This window comes from Palaemon carinicauda, chromosome 15, assembly GCF_036898095.1.
Source record: "Palaemon carinicauda isolate YSFRI2023 chromosome 15, ASM3689809v2, whole genome shotgun sequence".
In the NCBI taxonomy this organism is placed as follows: Eukaryota; Metazoa; Arthropoda; class Malacostraca; order Decapoda; family Palaemonidae; genus Palaemon; species Palaemon carinicauda.
Genome location: NC_090739.1, coordinates 23,223,960 through 23,242,829, shown reverse-complemented (window position 1 = coordinate 23,242,829; position 18,870 = coordinate 23,223,960). Strand labels below are relative to the sequence as shown.

Genomic DNA, 18,870 nt, shown 5'->3' with positions numbered 1-18,870 from the left:
TCGAATCTTTCTCCATCTCCTCCTTCCAAGGTGCGATTAGCTATTGGGATGACCTACTGCTATGTCCTTTTGAGGGAGCTGAGACACTACCTCAAAAGAACTCCGGGCTTCAGACCAGAGCTCAAAATGTTATTTCCGTGCACTGGTAGGGTGAAAGAAGCTGATATCCAAGAATACTATTATCTCCTGGCTTTGGGAAACCATCAAATACGCATACCCTTCTCTGGAGGGAACTGCAAGCGATTCTTTAAGTGTGTGAGCCTGCGAAGTCAGAGGAATCGGCTCCACCCTTGCCTTCTAGAAGAATCTGACTGTGGCTCTAGTGCTGAAGGTAGTTGTCTGGAAGCATCAGACAATCTTTATCACCTACTATCTGTGGGAGTTTACCAAGAAATCACTTGAAATTCTCCCTAGCACCTGTGATTGCTGCTCAACAGATTGTGAGGTGAGCCTAGCACCCACAGAGGACAAGAAGCACTTTGTCTTAGATAGTGGTTGTGATATAAGTCATAAAAATTAAAGGTAAAAATGCATGGCCCTTTTTCCTTTCTTCTTTCCCTCCTTTGGTGTCCTAGCAGTCATTCAGTTATGGAGTTGGATCGAATAACCAATGCAAGTAAGCTGTTCAATAGAGCACTTTTTCTTTACATTGATTTGTATTGAAGTATCTCCCCCGTCCTTGTTTACGAGGGGAAGGATGGAGAGAATTTATGTATTCATGACTAGCTCTTATACAGAACCGAAGTACTTTGACATTTTCTGGGTCTGGAAAGAAGCCTGATTGATTATATAGGGACTTCCACACCTCCTCAGAATAAGTCTCCTATTAAAGGTCGAAGGTTTGTATTACGCATAGGAACAGATCAAATTTTTTATTCAATTTTTATTTTTCTAAGCAGACATATCTGAGACCTCTTAAGTTGCATAGCCCGCCGTGACCACCGTACTAGTCTTAGGCCAAAGGTCAAAGTAAAGGTTACAACCATCTGTCAGGTGGGTGGGGCTTCCCTGCCACCAGGCAGCCGGCTGTGTTTACCTTCTTGGCTGAAGTCATACTCCTATTAAAGATTCTAAGTTTGTCTGGTTATGAAAAATACAATTAAATTCCAAATTTTCTCATTTCTTGACTGATTTGTACGCTATACTCTAATTTTATTTGATAACTTTTAATTTATTTTCCCAGGGTGTATCTACAACAAGGTTTGAATAATACCTTTGGACGTGGAGTCGTTTTAGATTTTCTGCAGTTTAATTGGCAGTGGCTAAATGTTCAACAGAAGAAGCACAACTGGGGCCCACTGACTTCAAATCTTTTGCTAGTGGGCATGGAAAGTAAGTTTTTTATTTTTATAAGTAACAGTCATTATTTTGTAAGTCTGGAAAGAACTCTAGAAATTGGTAAGTTTTCTGCATTATTTAGTAAATAATTCCCTACATTACTGTATTATGTGTTTTATAAATTATGGCCTAGTGAGCATTGCTTTATTTTATTGAAGAATGGTAAGGCATGTCAATAATATTGTTTTGATACTTCCACTCTATTTGTCACAAATTAAGCTAAAAGAAGGAAGGTAGGGTATCTAATAAACATGTTCATTTTGAATATTGACAGGAGATATTTTGGGTAGTATTTTAATTTTAGTTGCATGAAGACAGATTTGAATGGTAGTGTATTTCTGAATGGCAGAGGATTTTAATTTTGTATATTAACAGCTGCAGTTTTATTTTTTAAATTGGCCTAAGAAAAAATTCCAGTTCTGTCTTGATAAAATACTCTTGTCTAGTATTGGAGAGTGGGAATTAGAGGAAAAATATGAAGTGTTTTAATTTTATCTCCATGGTTAATGAAATTGACCAATTGTTTTATGTCATTGTTTTACCAAACTTATTAAGTCTGGCAGCCTTCATCTTATATTTGTGTTTTCATAGACGTCATTTTTTTGCAAATGTTGAATTGAGCAGGTTTAGCTGCCATTAATTTATGTGGATACATTTGTTATTTGTTTCTCAAATCAGTAGCTTTTATTCACTTTTATTTGAATCTATCAAATTTACAAGTTTTCATAGTTTGGTCTTCAGTATGCAGGTGCAAGAATATCCTGTGTTGAGACTTTCCTGAAATTGTTATTGTTGTTTGTTATTAGATAAATGAATACATGGCAAATATCATAATGGATAGAAGATTGAGTTAGCCTCTTTTGGCAAGAAAAATTATGTATAACAGTGACTATTAAGACTAGTATATTGATTTATGTGAATACAGATGAATATGTCCACCATTACTACATGAAACTTGTCATATTTTAGTGGAATTGAATCCTTTGAGTATTTAATGTGGTGCTTTAATGAGGTATGCCTCAGAAATTTTAAATTTAAGTACAGTACTTCCCTATTTTTATATAAAAGATGTGTCCATACTTTGAAAAAACCTTATATTTTATTTATGCCTGGCTGTAAACAAACTTTTTTAAGTCTTCCTTGCTCAGGGTATTCATCCTTAGCAGAAGTCCTTTAGGACCCCCACACATGGGCTAATTTTCAGTGGATGTTGGCTACTGCTGTTTCATGGCCAGAAAAAAACACATATGTTACTATGGATGTCCGCACATGAGCATCAAATTTGTTCGTGTGCAAATATCCATAGAAACACATGCGTTTCATTCCTAGCCACAGTCCACTGAAAATTGGCCCTTGTGCGGGGTGGCCGCTTAGTCACTATATAAGAATCTCAGTAGCTATTTGCAGAGGGATAAATCTTAACTCCTGTATTATTCCTTTTATCTCTTTGATACAGTACACTGTTTTTACTATCGTTTTAATGGGTTCCCTTTTATGCCAAGAGTGTTTTTGTTCATACGCTTATAAAAACCTTTCATCCTTTAGAATAGGGAAATATCTTCAGCGTAGGTGGACTGGCAGTTGAATTCCGTAACGAGGTACAGTAGTTAATTACAGGTGGTGAGCACAGTTGAGTAGCCCCCTGCTTGTTGGAAGCCCTTCACTTTTGTGCTCTAACCAAAAGCTTTGTTCTTTTTCTTTTTCTTGGAGAAAGGGAATATTGGTTGTTAATGTTCGTGATTATGGATGTAATAGAGATTCCTACTTGTAAGGGAAAGGGTGAATGCTGCAAACAGTTTATGATGAAACTGGTTGCTGATTCACACTTTCTCTGTGCAACTTGTAAGGGCCAGCGTCAGCGGCAGGCAGATGTTACGCGTCAGTCAACCCATGACACCGCGGAGCGTCAGCGTCAGGCAACCCATGACACCGCACGTCAGTCTACTCATGACGGCACACGTCGGTCATCCCATGATACCGCGTGTCAGTCTACCCACGACGGCACACGTCAGTCAACCCATGATGCCACACGTCAGCCAATCCATGACACCACACGTCAGTCGACCCTTGTCGCCTCGCGTCAGTTGGATACTATTCTACAAACCGAACGTGACAACAAACGCAAGGCTAGTGAACGTTATGCAGATGGGAATATTGAACAGCGCAAGCGCGCCCACTTCAGCGCTGATGCGTCTACACAGGAACGTCGCCTCTCTGAACAAGGCACTGCTGCGACGGCTGATTTTTCGGAAGAGAAGCCGGATGAGGTTTTCATCCCGGATGAACCGCTGGACGATATCTCGGAGGGAGAAGAGGATAAACCGCCTCAACATTTGGTGGACCTCAAGAAGTTAATGATGGTCTTTATGGAATTATTCCCAGACCATTTTACTCCTGTAGCCCCGCGTTCTCCGCCTTCGGAATTTACCCTTGGTAAAGCAGCAAGAGCGTCTATGTTCACGAAGATGGTACTCTCTCGCTCCTCTAAGAGGGCGTTAAAGTTAATGGGAGTGTGGATGGATTCGAAGAAAGCCCTTGGCAAGATGTATTTCGCTTTTCCCCCTGCCAGACTAGCCTCCAAGTCTAGTGTTTGGTATGAGACAGGAGAAGTCTTAGGCTTGGGAGTTCCTGCCTCAGCCCAGGGAGATTTCTCGAGCTTAGTAGACTCTTCTCGTCAGCTAGCTATGAGGAAGACTAAAGTGTGGTGGTCTATGTCTGAGTTCGACCATCTCTTGAAAGGCATGTTCAGGGCTTTCGAAGTGTTTAACTTTCTGGACTGGTCTCTGGGAGCCTTGGGGAGGAAAGTGTCGGAAATGAAGGGCACTGACACTAGTAACCTCATTCAACTAATGTTATGCATGGACAAGGCAGTTAGGGACGGTTCAAACGAATTGGCTGCCCTATTCACAGCCGGAGTTGTGAAGAAGAGGGCAACTATGTGTTCTTTCCTCTCCATGGGGGTCACTCCTTTTCAGAGATTGGAGTTACTTTTTGCGCCACTGTCTTCTGCGCTATTCCCGCAAGAGTTGATAAGGGAAGTTGCCGCTGTGCTGATCCAGAAGGCTACCCATGATCTGGTTGCTAAGACAGCTAGGAAGGTGCTGCCTACTTCTTTCCCTTCCCGTAGACCAAAAGAAGTTACTTCATTTTCACAATCCACTCGCCCTTTTGTGGTAAACCTGCCGGAAGGGGTAACTTTAGGCCTGACGGGAAGAAGTCCAAGAAAAGAGGAGCTAAATCCAGTCGAGGCAGAGTCTGACTGCCCTCTCCTTCAGACAGCAGCGGGGGCCAGGCTGAATTACTTCTGGCAGGCCTGGGAGAGAAGAGGAGCGGACCCTTGGTCCGTTCTTGTTTTAAAGGAAGGATACAAAATCCCATTCTTCTCAAAACCTCCGTTAGCCACAGATCCTATGGACCAAAGAGGCAAGCCATGTGTCTTCAGATGTCTCTCTTGCTAGAGAAAAAAGCGATAGAGAGGGTGCGGGACTTAAAATCTCCAGGGTTTTACAACCGTTTGTTCTTGGTCCCCAAGAGTTTGGGGGAATGGAGACCAGTTCTGGATGTAAGTGCCCTCAACAGCTACGTCCAGAATTCGAAGTTCACCATGGAAACTCAGAAAACCATGCTGGCAGCAGTAAGGAAGGGTATCATTGGACCTCCAGGACACTTACTTTCATGTCCCAATACATCCGAGTTGCAGACGTTATCTGAGGTTTGTGTACGGGAAGGAAGTCTTCCAGTTCCGGGCCTTATGTTTCGGTCTCAGCACAGCTCCTCTGGTATTTACGAAGATCATGCTGAATGTGGCGAGTATGCTACACTCAAGGGGCATCAGAGCTTCCCTGTACTTGGACGATTGGCTCATAAGAGCCCCCTCGGCCGATTGATGTTTGAAGGATCTTCAGCTGACATTGAATTTGTCAAAGGAATTAGGACTCCTAGTGAGTTCAAAGAAGTCACAGAAGATTCTTTATTTTGGGATGGAGATTCAGAGTCAGTCTTTTCAGGCTTTTCTGTCGCCTGCAAGGATTCAATCAGCTCTCCTAAAGCTTTGTGCCTTCATAAAAAAGGACATCAGTTCGGTGAGGGAGTGGATGAGTCTTCTGGGGACCCTCTTGTCACTGGAAAAGTTTGTGTCACTGGGGAGGCTGCACTTACACCCCCTTCAATTTCATCTCAATTATCATTGGAAGAAAGGGGACAGTCTCGACAGGGAAAGTATTCCCATTACGAATCCCATAAGAACACACCTTCAGTGGTGGAACAACGTACGCAGACTTCAGGAGGGCCTCTCGGAGCAAAAGAGCCCAGACCTCGTGTTGTTTTCCAACGCCTCAAACTCGGGGTGGGGAGCAACCTTAGGGAAGGCAGAGATCTCAGGTCTGTGGACAAAGGAGCAAGAAAACCTCCATATCAATCAAAAGGAGCTTTTAGCAGTGCATTTAGCCCTCAAAGGCTTCGAGAAACTAGTCCTAGGCAAAGTGGTATAGGTAAATGCCGACAGCACCACGGCTCTGGCTTATATAGCAAAGCAAGGCGGGACTTACTCAAAGTCTCTTTACGAGATAGCAAGACCTCTTGTCGTTTGGGCGGAGGAAAGGAGAGTTGCCTTATTGACACGATTTATTCAGGGAGTCAAGAACGTGAGTGCGGACAGACTCAGCAGGAGGAACCAAGTCCTCCCCACAGAGTGGACATTGCGCCTAGACATTTGCAAGAGACTGTGGCAGATATGGGGTCGTCCTCTCGTAGACCTCTTTGCAACCTGGAAGACGAAAAGGCTGGAGACATATTGCTCGCCAGTTCCGGATCTCGAGGCAACTCACATAGACGTGTTCCTGTTGGATTGATTGATTGATTTAAAGTTTTTAGGCATCCTGACATCTAAGGTCATTGACGCCGTGTTCCTGTTGGATTGGTCACACATGGATGTGTACGCATTCCCACCTTTCAAAATCCTGTACAAGGTGTTACAGAAGTTTGTGTCTCACGAGGGAACCAGGATGACCCTAGTGGCTCCTTTCTGGCCGTCAAGAAGTTGGTTCACAGATGTACTGGAATAGATGGTGGACGTTCTGAGAAGCCTACCATTAAGAGCAGATTTTCTCAGACAACCTCACTTGGCAAGAAACCATCTAAACCTCCGAGCTCTACGTCTGACTGCCTTCAGACTATCGAAAAACTCGCAAGATCTAGAGGATTTTCGAAGGAGGCAGCCAAGGCTATTGCAAGAGCAAGGAGGATTTCTACCATCTGGGTGTATCAGTCCAAGTGGGAGGTATTCAGAGAATGGTGTAGAGCTAACGCGGTTTCTTCATCCAGTACCTCTATAGCACATATTGCCGATTTCTTCTTAGATCTTAGAATTAAGCATATCTTTTCCTCCTCGACTATTAAGGGGTACAGAAGTATGCTGGCAGCTGTTTTAAGACACACAGATTTGGATCTCTCCAACAATAAAGACCTACAAGATCTTCTTAGGTCTTTTGAAACTTCTAAGAGGCGACAACAAGAATCGCATGCCTGGAATTTGGATGTTGTTCTTAAATTCCTCTTGAGTGACAGATTCGAGCCTTAGCACTCAGCCTCTTTTAAAGACTTAACCTTGAAGACTCTTTTCTTGGTTAGTTTGGCGACAGCTAAAAGAGTCAGTGAGATTCACGCTTTGAGCAAGAACATCGGTTTCCGAGACGGGAAAGCCATGTGCTCTTTGCAGCTTGATTTTCTGAGATTGATCTTTTGAGATTGCTAATCTCTATGATGTAGTGGGCGAGGAGTTGGAGAAGGTGCTCTGTCCTGTTAGAGCACTAAGGTTCTATTTGGACAGAACCAAAAATTTGAGAGGCAACTCAGAGGCTCTTTGGTGTGCAGTTAAGAAGCCTACACTGCCTATGTCGAAGAACGCCTTATCCTTTTTTATAAGGCTCTTGATTAGAGAGGTTCACACCCAGTGTGGTGAGGCGGACCTTGAGCTGCTCAAGGTTAAGACGCACGAAGTTAGAGCCGTAGCTACTTCGGTGGCTTTTAAACAAAATCGTTCTCTGCAAAGCATAATGGATACAACTTTTTGGAGAATTAAATCTGTATTCGCATCCCATTATTTGAAACGTGTCCAGACTCTTTATGAGGACTGCTACACTTTTGGTCCATTTGTTGCAGCAAATGCAGTAGTAGGTGAAGGATCTACCACTATGCTCCCCTAATTCCTAGTACCCTTTTCTCCCTCTTGGAACTTGTATAGTTTTTATGGTGGTATGTGGAGATTGGTCGTCAGTCTTCCGCAATCTTTGATTTGGTCAGGTGGTCATTTTGTTCCTTGAGAGCGCCCGGAACAAGGGTATTAGTTGAGGTCCTGTCAAGTTATAGGTTATGGCACCGTTTGACAGCTCCTAGAGATTATCAGCCCCCTGGGTGGACCGCTGGATCTCCTAAGGATAGCAGACAGAATGAGGCAGAGAACCATTGCAGTCAGCTTCCTTATCAGGTATGAACCTCTTAAGTTTGTTATATTTAACTCTTTAGTGAATTTCCAATTACGTTGCTGTCTCTGACCCACCACCAAGGGTGTCAATCAGCCATTCTTATATAACCAGCGGTTAAGTTTTATGTTTTAAAATGATATTTTCGTAATAAAATAGATTATTGAACATACTTACCCGCTGGTTATATAAGTTATAGTCCCACCCTCCTCCCCTCTAGAGACCAAGGGGCATGGAAGGTCTGAATTGGTTGGAATAGTTCGGCCTGTCTACCGCAAAGGCGCTAGTATACACCTGACATATCTGCGATTGCCGCGAGATTTTGAATTTCTGCCGGGCGTCCAGGGACTTTAGCCATACTTATATAACCAGCGGGTAAGTATGTTCAAAAATTTATTTTATTATGAAAATATCATATTGATATAATCTTGTTTATCCAGTCTCACTGCTTTCAACTACTGTGTGATAGAGTAAACACAAACATATGTCTTATTTCTCTGAAGTGTTCACTGCCCTGATATCCTAAGAATCCTCCACGGTAAAATGCTCGACCATCTGTTTGTAACCTGGAAATCATTACACAACACATCAATCATTTAAGTTTTTTTTCACATGGCAACCACCACGTAAGTCATTTCACAAATTTCATAAAACCTCTAGTGAAAGACTTCCTTGTACCATCACATATGTCTTATCAAACCAAGTAATTCCAAGTCACGTAGCTGTAATCTCCTAAAGGTTGCTCTTGATACTATAGGTTGACAGGCATTAATCAAACTGTTTTTACCTGATGCGTGAGCCATTTTGATACACTTAATGTTAAGGAGAGAGTTAAATAATGCTGCCTAGGTATTGTCAAAACCAGGAAAGAGATGTTGAGGAACACGATCTCTTTCAGGCTTCATGAGACTGTTCGTAAAGCATATGCTTCGACTGCTGAGACCGTCTAGGTACCAGCTAGGACCAGGGCTCGCAAAGTTATGGGTATAATTCCCACTTTAGCCCTTAAGAGGAATCTTGCAGTGGGCCAGGTGTTGAACGGTTGGGTGTGGAAAAGTCAAATTACCTTCAAGGGCTTTTACTGTACCTACAGAAGTATACTCCCAAGCCCCTTGACATCTTTGAGTGATCCTGTGGTGGCTATTCAAGTAGTTGTGTAGCCAGCCCAGCTCCCACTTGGAACAATATGTGAGTCTGGAATGACATAGAATGACTGGCTCTTCTTCATTTTTCCCTTCCCCTCTCATAGGTATGAAGCAGTCAAAGGGTTCCAAGCTGGATCTGACTTGATGCTAGTAAGCTACATTCCTGAGCTCCCTTTTTTAGATTCTAGAGAAATATCTCCCCCACTTCTCATATGCTAAGTATATTATTCCAGACTGCTATCTCCTTCTGAGGAAGGGATCCCTCCTTTAACCTCGTACGAATCTTCTTGTATAGGCCAGACCCTATTATCCTATTCATCTCAATGATTGGGGTTGCTGGAGTTGTCTACTTTGCTCCCGTATAGAACCAGGCAAATTGATTTTTCCTGGGAAGAAATAGAACCAACCAGTTCTATTCTAGGGGAAATTCCAACCCACCAGTCAGTGAGTCTCCCTACTTAAAGGATGAAAGGTTTGCATATGCTTGGAACAAATAACAAATTTTAAAAGACATTGTGTTTTTTTAGCTCTACAAACTGGAGTCCTTTGAATGTTAAACTTTCCACCTCAACTGCCAATCTAAGTCTGCTCACTGACTCACGTAACTACCTCATTAACGAATTCAATGACCGTTCAAGTTCCACTGAAGACACTACCTATTTTAAAGGACTGAGGTTTTTATATCTTGGAAAAATACAAATTACGTTAAAAATTTTCATATTTTATACTTTAAGAAACAAACATTAGGATATATGAACTTGTGTAAAAATACTTAAACTCATTTAAAACAAAGGCATTATTAATAAGAATATTGATAGAGTAGTAGAAGTTATTTCAGTAACGTAGATACACATTAATATTAAAAATCCATGAATATATATAACCCTGTTTTTAACACTACCCTCTGTTCTCATTTAATTAAAGTAACAAAACCTCTGTACAGTAATGCCTCACAACATGAAATTAATTAGTTCCGAAGTGGCTTTCGTAACGTGTTTTTTTTCAATTTGTTAGTCGCCTTTTACATGTAAATAGCCTAATTCGTTCCAGGCCCTACAAAACACCACATTAAATGATTATAAAAAGGATACACTCCACTATACAGTACTCAACGAATGACAGTACAATTATTTGGATCATTCAATAATAACTTGACCATTGGTTACCTGTAAAAGCAATGTATAATTAGAGCAAACAGTAAAAATACAGTAACATAAATGGGGAACCTTATCTTTGGAGTGAGGCGATGTCCAAGAGCGAATTGGCAGGGTGGTAGTGGGGGATGACAAACGTCATAAAACATTAACATGCGGCAGAAAACGTAAACACTTAACTTTACAAGACAGATTAATAAATGACAGAAAACTTTAACACTTAATTTTAGGTAACACATTAACAAGTAGCAGGAAATATTAACACTTAACTTCACGATAAACTTAAAATTAAATTTCTTTTATTTTGCCTTTTTCTATTTTTGTGTATTTTTTACTTCACGTTTTGTATTTTCTAAATTTAATTACATATTTTCTTTATCACTGCCACTTTTCTTTTGTTTTTTATCTTCCGCTTAGCCTGGTAGTACTGAAGGCCTCTTCTTTAAAAAAAATTGTCCAAAGAAGCTTGTTTTTGCCTGCTTCCTAAAATTTTCCTGAAATGACTCGGGCAAACGTCATTTACATATTCAAGCGCGCAACCTGTGATATTTTTTTTCTGGGTATCTCTTTTCTACAAGAGCCACCATTTTATAGTAGTCAGCTAGACCCTCCTTTAGTTTCTACCATGGTCATTGGGTCATCCTCCTCCCCATCGCTGCTGGAGAACTGTTCCTGAACTTTAAGTTGCATGGCCTCCAACTCCTTCATGTTATCTGTCGTAATTTCTTGGTGCTCCTCGATAAGCTCATTGATGTCGTCCTCATCAACTTCCAGAGTCATGTTCGTCCCGAGTTTAACGATCTCGGCAACCTCAGATTGAGCAACAGCTTGAGGAGCGTCAACATTTTTGGCTTTGTCCTCAGCTTGGCCTTCGTGGAAGCCCTCGAAAACTTTTGCAGAGACGGCATCAGGCCACAGCTTCTTCCACGCAGAGTTCAAGGTGCACATTGAAACCTCCTGCCAAGCTTGATCAATGATTTTGAGGCATGTAACAATATCGAAATGCTCCTTCCAGAATTGACGAAGGGTGAGGTTTGTGCTCTCTGTGATTTTGAAACATCTCGTGAAGAAATATTTCGTTTAGCGTTTTTTTAAAGTTTTAAATCACTTGCTGGTCCATGGGCTGGAGGAGAGGGGTGGTGATAGATGGAAGATAGAGAACCTTGATGAATTAATACTGTGCTAGTATATCTTCCTCGAGGCGAGAAGGGTGAGCAGGGGCATTGCCCAGCACCAGCAGGCATCTTAGAGGGAGGTTCTTCTCTTCCATATACTTTTTCACAGTCGGGCCGAAACAAACATTACACACTCGGTGAAAGGGTGGCTCGTTACCCAGGCCTTTGCATTAGCCCTCCACAACACCTGAAGATTCTCCTTAATCACTTTGTGGGCCTTGAAGGCTCGAAGAGTATCGGAGTGATACACTAGCTGGGGTTTCACCTTACAATCCCCACTGGCGTTTGCACAGAGTGCAAGGGTAAGCCTGTCCTTCATAGGCTTATGCCTAGGTAGTTTCTTTTCTTCTGCCGTTATGAAAGTTTGACAAGGCATTTTTTTTTTCAAAAAAGCTCAGTTTTGTCGCAGTTGAAGACCTGCTGGGGAATGTAGCGTTCCTGGACAGTTAACTTGTCGAACTTCTTAACAAAGGCTTCGGCCGCTTTCCTTTCCGAGCTTGCAGCCTCCCCATGACGCACCACCGAATGAATGCCAGGGCGTCTCTTAAATTTTTCAAACCACCATTGAGAAGCCTCAAATTCTGGGGGTGCCTGCTTCGATGTTCCTTCTCCTGCGTCGGCTTCGGCCTGGCCATGCACGATTGATTGATTGATTTGAAGTTCTCTGGCATCCTGAGACCAAAGGTCATTGACGTCGTGACCATGCACGAGATCACCAAAAATGGCGCTGGCCCTTTGGCAGATTATCGATTCAGTGATAAGGTCTCCAGCCATTTCCTTGTCCTTAATCCAGACAAGCAGCAGTCTCTCCATCTCATCGTGGACGTGGTTCCTCTTGCTGGAGAAAATAGTCACGCCCTTAGGTGTTGCTGCTTTGATGGCTTCCTTCTGCTCCAGGATCGTTCCTATCGTAGACAGATTTCGGCCATATTCCTTCATGATCACACTTAATTGCATGGTCAGCCTTGTATTTCATGATTATTTCCATCTTCGTCTCTATAGAAAGCATCATCCTCTTCTTTCCTTGGACATCAGCAACTTTCTTGGGACCCATGGCTTACAACGTAACGTAATATCACACACGATACAGTACAATAGTTACGAAAGCGAAATCACAAACACCAATTCACTGCATACGATACAGTCAGCCCTCCTTCTTCGCGATAGTTAAGTTACAGTCACAGCCGCGGAAAGGGAATTTTTGCAAATAAATGCTGCACTAGGGTGGGCTAACTCCTAACCTAAAAAGTCACTGCTCCCTGCCACGAGCGGGTGCCCGAGCTGATGATTGACACAGTAAATACAGTCTAATATTGTTTCAACTTGGTTTCTACACCAGTTTATAATTATATGTATAGTGTACAGTACATGTACACAAATGTATGCAACTTATGGGACACAATATTTTGCTAAGGTAAAGTTATAAAGAGTTGTCATCATCCCCTTACTATTCTGTATAACAAATGTTGTCCCTATCTAGTAATACTGTATTGTAACCTAATACTCATTGATACTGTAGTGTATATTACTGTAATATTTGCACGGTAATGTTACTACAGTACAGCTTAACTGTACTTCCTGTAAGTGTTGGTGTTTTCGTTTAGATAATTCGTAGCCTATGAATTTTTTTGAAGCATGACACAACTTCTTACCTGTTGTCTCATATGCAGTATATCTATTCTTTCTTAAACAGAAATACAGCTTATTTTATAAACTAAAAACACAAATATATCAATAATAATTGTGTCTTTTAAATAAACAAATAAAGAATGCATTCGATTACTTTTCAACAGTTGATATATAAATTTCTCTCTCTCTCTCTCTCTCTCTCTCTCTCTCTCTCTCTCTCTCTCTCTCTCTCTCTCTCTCTCTCTCTCTCTCTCTCTCTCTCTCTCTCTCATAACATTTCGGAAGCATTATTGCATTCTAGAAAATTACAATTATTTAAATTGTGTATTAATAAAATATTTATGTACTTTTATTTCAAATTTCAGATGTAATTTATCAGTCTACAGTAAGTATTTTGAGTGCTTGATCAGATCAGCTGATGCACATACAAATCAATAACAAAGAGTGGTGTGTATACTATTTCTTAACTTATTCAAAACTTCTACTATATATAGTTAATATACTGTAGTATTACACAAGTACCAATGTGTTATAATCTATCATAATTTTCATATACAATTATAACTCATGACAATACAGTACAGTATTAGTTCTCTCTCTCTCTCTCTCTCTCTCTCTCTCTCTCTCTCTCTCTCTCACACACACACAAAACACCCACAGTGTAGTTAAATGCATTACATTTTACAGTAAGTATTAGGTAAAGCAAAAAATTGAATAGCCTACTTTAAATTACGTTCTACACTAGGACATCAAAAATGGATCGCATCAGAATTGATGTGATCCATTTCGGATATCATTGTGTACACTACCGAAATAGTTGTTTGTAAATTAGTACCGTAATGTTCTGCTGGATAAAGTATACAAAACTGTATAACACAGTAAATAAATTTTATTTAGAATATGAAATGGTTTACTTTACTGTACATATGAAAATACCATTTATCATGATAAAACATTACATAGCCGTTCATCTACATACGTCCGCGGTCTCTCTCTCTCTCTCTCTCTCTCTCTCTCTCTCTTTCTCTCTTTCTCTCTCTGTAGTAAATGAAATATTTGTTTCTTTGCCAAGTCGATATTTAGACTTTATAATCAAACACCACAGAGCTAAAAACTATAAAATATCGTGTGTCCTCAACATGAATGGAACTCTGCTTAAGGTTATGCGATTCAACTCACAGTATAAGTGAATAAAATATGAGAGAAGCATTTCAAATAAAACTATTGAAATTAGTATGTTAATTGCAAAAATGATAGATCAAGTAATAATTGTTTCTTTTAGTAAATATGAAATATCCTTTGGTAGCATGGCTCAATAATAATGGACTTATATGATCTGAAAATTGAGGTTGACGGCGGACTATACAGGGTTGATTAGCGGATTTGAATGTAATCAATGGATGAGATTATAATTCACTATATTTTTAATTATAAATACGATACTAAAATGTGAATATTACATGTATTATTATTAGATACAGTTAAGTGAAACACCAGATTAATCAAAATCAGCTTCATTTTAAAAACAGCTGTAATTTTTTACCAAAGTAAGTGGATATACACTATACAGAGAGAGCTAGGACCAGCTAGGTGTAGAGATAGATAATGACACATAGCGCTCTCAGTGTAAAGGAGCGCGGCCTATTTGAAATCATCGCGAAGCATGAAATTTATCACGAATAATAGATATTTTTTATAGGTATTGCATTGTTCTTATGCGCGAAAAACCGAAACTGCGAAGCAAGAACTCACAATTAACAAGGGCCGACTGTACCTCTGCTGAAACAATAAGAAAAGAACGCCAATGCGTAGAGGCATGGTGGGATATAGTACAGTAGATGTTGACCAATAGGAGAGCAGGATTGCATGGTGGTAACTAGCATCTGAGTAGGGAGATAATCGATGGGAGCGCGAAGGATGGTGGCAAGTTTACGGGTTGGCGGCGCGCAAATTTTTAAATCAAGTCTTGGTCGGGCTCTCGTACCGTACCTCCTTTTGTTGCATGAAACATTTTTTATAATGTGAGTCGTAAAATTCTTCGCATCTCGTGATGCAGAGTGAAAATTTTGTATGCAGATTTTATCGTGTCGAGAGGTATGACTGCATCTCATTAAAAAAAAGACTACCATAGTGTGAAAACTAGGCAAGTACACATGATTCACTCTAACGAGGAGAGGGGTAAGGTATCTGATACTTCTATATAAGGTAATTTTCAAGCTCTTTCTTTATTAATGGTATCTTGTCTTATCTGTTTAGGTGCTGTTCTGTATTTGTTGTTATGTAATTATAATTTAGTCCTGTATTTTCTATCATATAATTATCAGTTTGTTCCGTAACCGAAATACAAACCACGCTATTTACATTGGGTTTACTTTTTAGCGCAGCTGAAATGGCGAGCCATTAGAATTTAACGAGGGTGTATTACCCCCGCGCTAGTTTGCGGGGTGGTAGGGGAGTGGTAGCTAGCTACCCCTCCCCCCCTCACACACAGATGAATGCTCACTTTCACTTTTGGCTCAGACTGTGACAGACGTCTCTGTCTTGGTCCTCTCTTGGCAGCCATTGTTTGTTTTGTCTTTACTTAATCACTTACTTTTCATTTACTCATATATATATGTAAACATGTTTTCATGTTTGTATATATATTTGAGTATAGAAATTAGTAAGTTTCCTTTTCAGAGTTGTGTGTGTAGTGTACGATATCTACGTGGAGTCCTCGGCAGTTAGGCCACCACAGCGTATTTTTATGGGTGGCGATCGAGTTTGACATGTCTTTCTCTCTCTCTCTCTCTTGAGGTCGTTCACCCTTTTACTACGTGTTTCTACGCCCTTGTAGCTTCCTTTCCGTGTAGGGGGGGTTGCTACGCCGTACGTTTGTCTCAATTAGTTTATGAATCTAAATTGTGGTTGTTAATTTTTCAGCCTGTAGAACGATTCCTCTCGAGGTTTCGTTCTTTCTTTAGTGTTCATTCATTTTTAAATTACATAATTACATAGTTTCATAATTATAATTGTTATAATTCTGTTGTGGTTACAGCTCTCCTTCCGTGAGTGTAAGTGGTTGTGAGGGCACGTGCCTGTTGTGTAATTCTTGTTTCCTTTCCCTCGGGATTCCTCTTTGGAGCCTTCCCGGGGGAATGAATGTGTACTAATGATTTTTGTTTTATTTTTTTACAGTTACCGATCTAGTTCGTTTCTGTAATATGGCAACGGTGTGAGCTGTCTTGTTGAGGCCTGGGGATTCGGCTGTTGCTGCCTCCCCCCTTGTATTTTCGTCAGGGGCGTGTCTCCTTCTACTGGAAGTACTCCCGTGACGACGGACAGCTCTCCAGTTCATTTTAGAACTCTCAGGAGGCTTGCCTCCTTGGGCGGGTAACTTTCCTTCCGAGGGAAGTTTTTCCTGTCCAGGCTTGAGTTTTCCCCTTTTGGGGGGTTCTTCTCTTGCCTTTTTTTCGTGCGACTATGCTCTTGGTGCTGAGTGGTCACACCTGCAGTTTCGCTCAAGGGGCTCGGCAACTGCAGGAGCCTCTCTTCGGAGGATTGCTCCTTTTAGGTCACTGGCTGACCAGTCTCTTCTACGAAGTGTTTCTCTTTCGTTCGCGAGAGAGTACACTCATAGAGACTCTTCTTCGGAGGATTCTTCTGCTACTGTTGCTGTTGGCCTCCTCCGCCGTAAGGCCCACCGTCCGCCTCGTCGTAAGGGCCTCTCATCCCCCTATAAGGGTGCTAAGAGCCGCCTTTTTGAATCTCCGTTTGCAGCCTACAACTCCTTCTTCTTGATCTTCCGCCTTGGTGCAGATGGACAGCAGTCTGATCTCGTCTTCCGACGGGCAACGGTCTTCCCGACGGACAACGGTCTTCCAACGGACATCAGTCTCCCAGCGGACAGGCAACGGTCTTCCGATGAACATCTGTCTCCCGACGGACAACGTTCCCTTCGGGGCAAAGGGTTGCCTCCCACGGGGGTTCTTCCCTTGCGTGTCAGGGTTCCCCTGCGCGCTCTTCTGCTGTGTTCTCTCCTGCTCCTGCTCAGTGTTAGCGCACAGGCGCTCTCCTGCTCATCAGCGCTTCCTGATCGCTAGCGCTCTCCTTTCGCCAGCGCTCTCCTGTTCGTCAGCGCTCTCATGATGATCATCCCTGCTGTTCCTGTTGGTTCCTGTTACGCGCCCTGTGCGCCCACGTTTGCCCTCGCTGTCTAGAACTTCGGTTCAGGTCTGGGTCAAGGACTCTTCTTCTATGCGCAGGCTTCCACGTGTTGCCTTCTGCTCGTCAGCGATCATCAGCTCGCCAGCGATCATCAGCTCGCCAGCGATCATCAGCTCGCCAGCGATCATCAGCTCGCCAGCGATCACCTGCTCGCCAGCGTTCACCTGCTCGCCAGCGCGCACAGGCGATTTTAGTATCGCCTATTCGACAGCGTTCTACACGTCAGCGATCACCTGTCTTTTGGCGATCTCCGGATCGCCCGCGTGTGTTACAGCCGGCACACCAACGTTCGCCATCGCCCACCTGCGCATGCTGCTCGCCATCGCGCGATAGCCCACCTGCGGATGCTGCTCACCATCGCGCGATCGCCCACCTGTGGATGCTGCTCGCCATCGCGCGATCGCCCACCTGCGGATGCTGCTCGCCATCGCGCGACCGCCCACCTGCGGATGCTGCTCGCCATCGCGCGATCGCCCCCCTGCGCATGCTGCTTGCCATCGCGCGATCGCTCACCTGCGCATGCTGCTCGCCATCGCGCGATCGCTCACCTGCGCATGCTGCTCGCCATCGCTCGCCAACGCGTCGACATGCCACAACGCGCCATCGCTAACCTGCGCGATTAGCGCTCACCACCGATCACCTGTTTATCCATATCGCCAGTGGTCTTCCTTGCCCACGCAGCAGCGCGTTTCCTCGCCATCGCGCTAACGCTTGCGTTCGCCGCCTCGGACTCGCGCTCATTCACCTGCCCACCCTCGTGACCGTTCGCTTGCGCGCCCGCGCGCCCGCGCGCCCGCGCGCCCGCGTGACCTTTCGCCTGCGCGACCGCTCGCCCGCGCGACCGCTCGCCCGCGCGACCGCTTGCCTGCGCGATCATTCGCCTGCACGCCCACATGCATGATCTCCAATGTTCGCCCGCGCGCGAACCAACGGTATTCCATCGCACGGACGGACGGTGTTCCGTCGCGCGGACGGACGGTGTTCCGTCGCGCGAACCGACGGTGTTCCGTCGCGCGAACCGACGGTGTTCCGTCGCGCGAACCGACGGTGTTCCGTCGCGCGAACCGACGGTGTTCCGTCGCGCGAACCGACGGTGTTCCGTCGCGCGAACCGACGGTGTTCCGTCGCGCGAACCGACGGTGTTCCGTCGCGCGAACCGACGGTGTTCCGTCGCGCGAACCGACGGTGTTCCGTCGCGCGAACCGACGGTGTTCCGTCGCGCATGGGCGCTTTCACGTTCGCCCACGCGCAAATCTTTGAATTACCATCGCGCGAGCTCCAGGGCGATTGCGACCACGATTCCCATTGGGGTTTTCGCAGTATGGCCAGCCTGGCGAGTTCTTCTGGAGCGTATTTCCAGAACACGGCCTCGCCCCGTAAACGCAGAGCATGACACTTGCAAGAATAGGAAGAAACTTCAGGGAGGTCTGAGCAACACTCCTCTTTCCAGAACCTGGGTTAGCCCTTCCCCGTCATTCCCTGGAAGGATTTTTGGCGGGGGGCTTTCCGTTCGAGATTTCTCCATCGGCCAAGGGGTGACTGCTTACCCCTTCCTCTGGGGGCTTACCAGGTCCTTTCCCTCCTCGGTTACGGCCCGAGGTTTGGTTCAAGGAAACTACAGGAAGATCATGGGTGCTTTCCTCCTCTCGGGCTCAGGCACCTTGGCCTTTCATCGTTAAGTATCTAACTTGCGGACAAGCTCGATGTTGTACCATCTGGACGCGCTGACTGAGGACTTCCTTCG

At 43.6% G+C, this 18,870-nt stretch overlaps 2 protein-coding genes across 4 annotated transcripts in view; both read left to right on the top strand.

Moving 5' to 3' along the window:
* The window catches only part of msps (msps cytoskeleton-associated protein 5), a 374,587-nt gene that overhangs the window by 27,914 nt on the left and 327,803 nt on the right, over positions 1-18,870 (top strand). The window lies entirely within an intron of this gene.
* Positions 1-18,870, top strand: part of LOC137654519 (hypoxia-inducible factor 1-alpha inhibitor-like) — a 128,688-nt gene that overhangs the window by 20,573 nt on the left and 89,245 nt on the right. Inside the window, exon 3 of the mRNA XM_068388219.1 lies at positions 1,184-1,332. Coding sequence (XP_068244320.1) covers positions 1,184-1,332 — 149 coding nt within the window. The remainder of the gene's footprint in view (positions 1-1,183; positions 1,333-18,870) is intronic.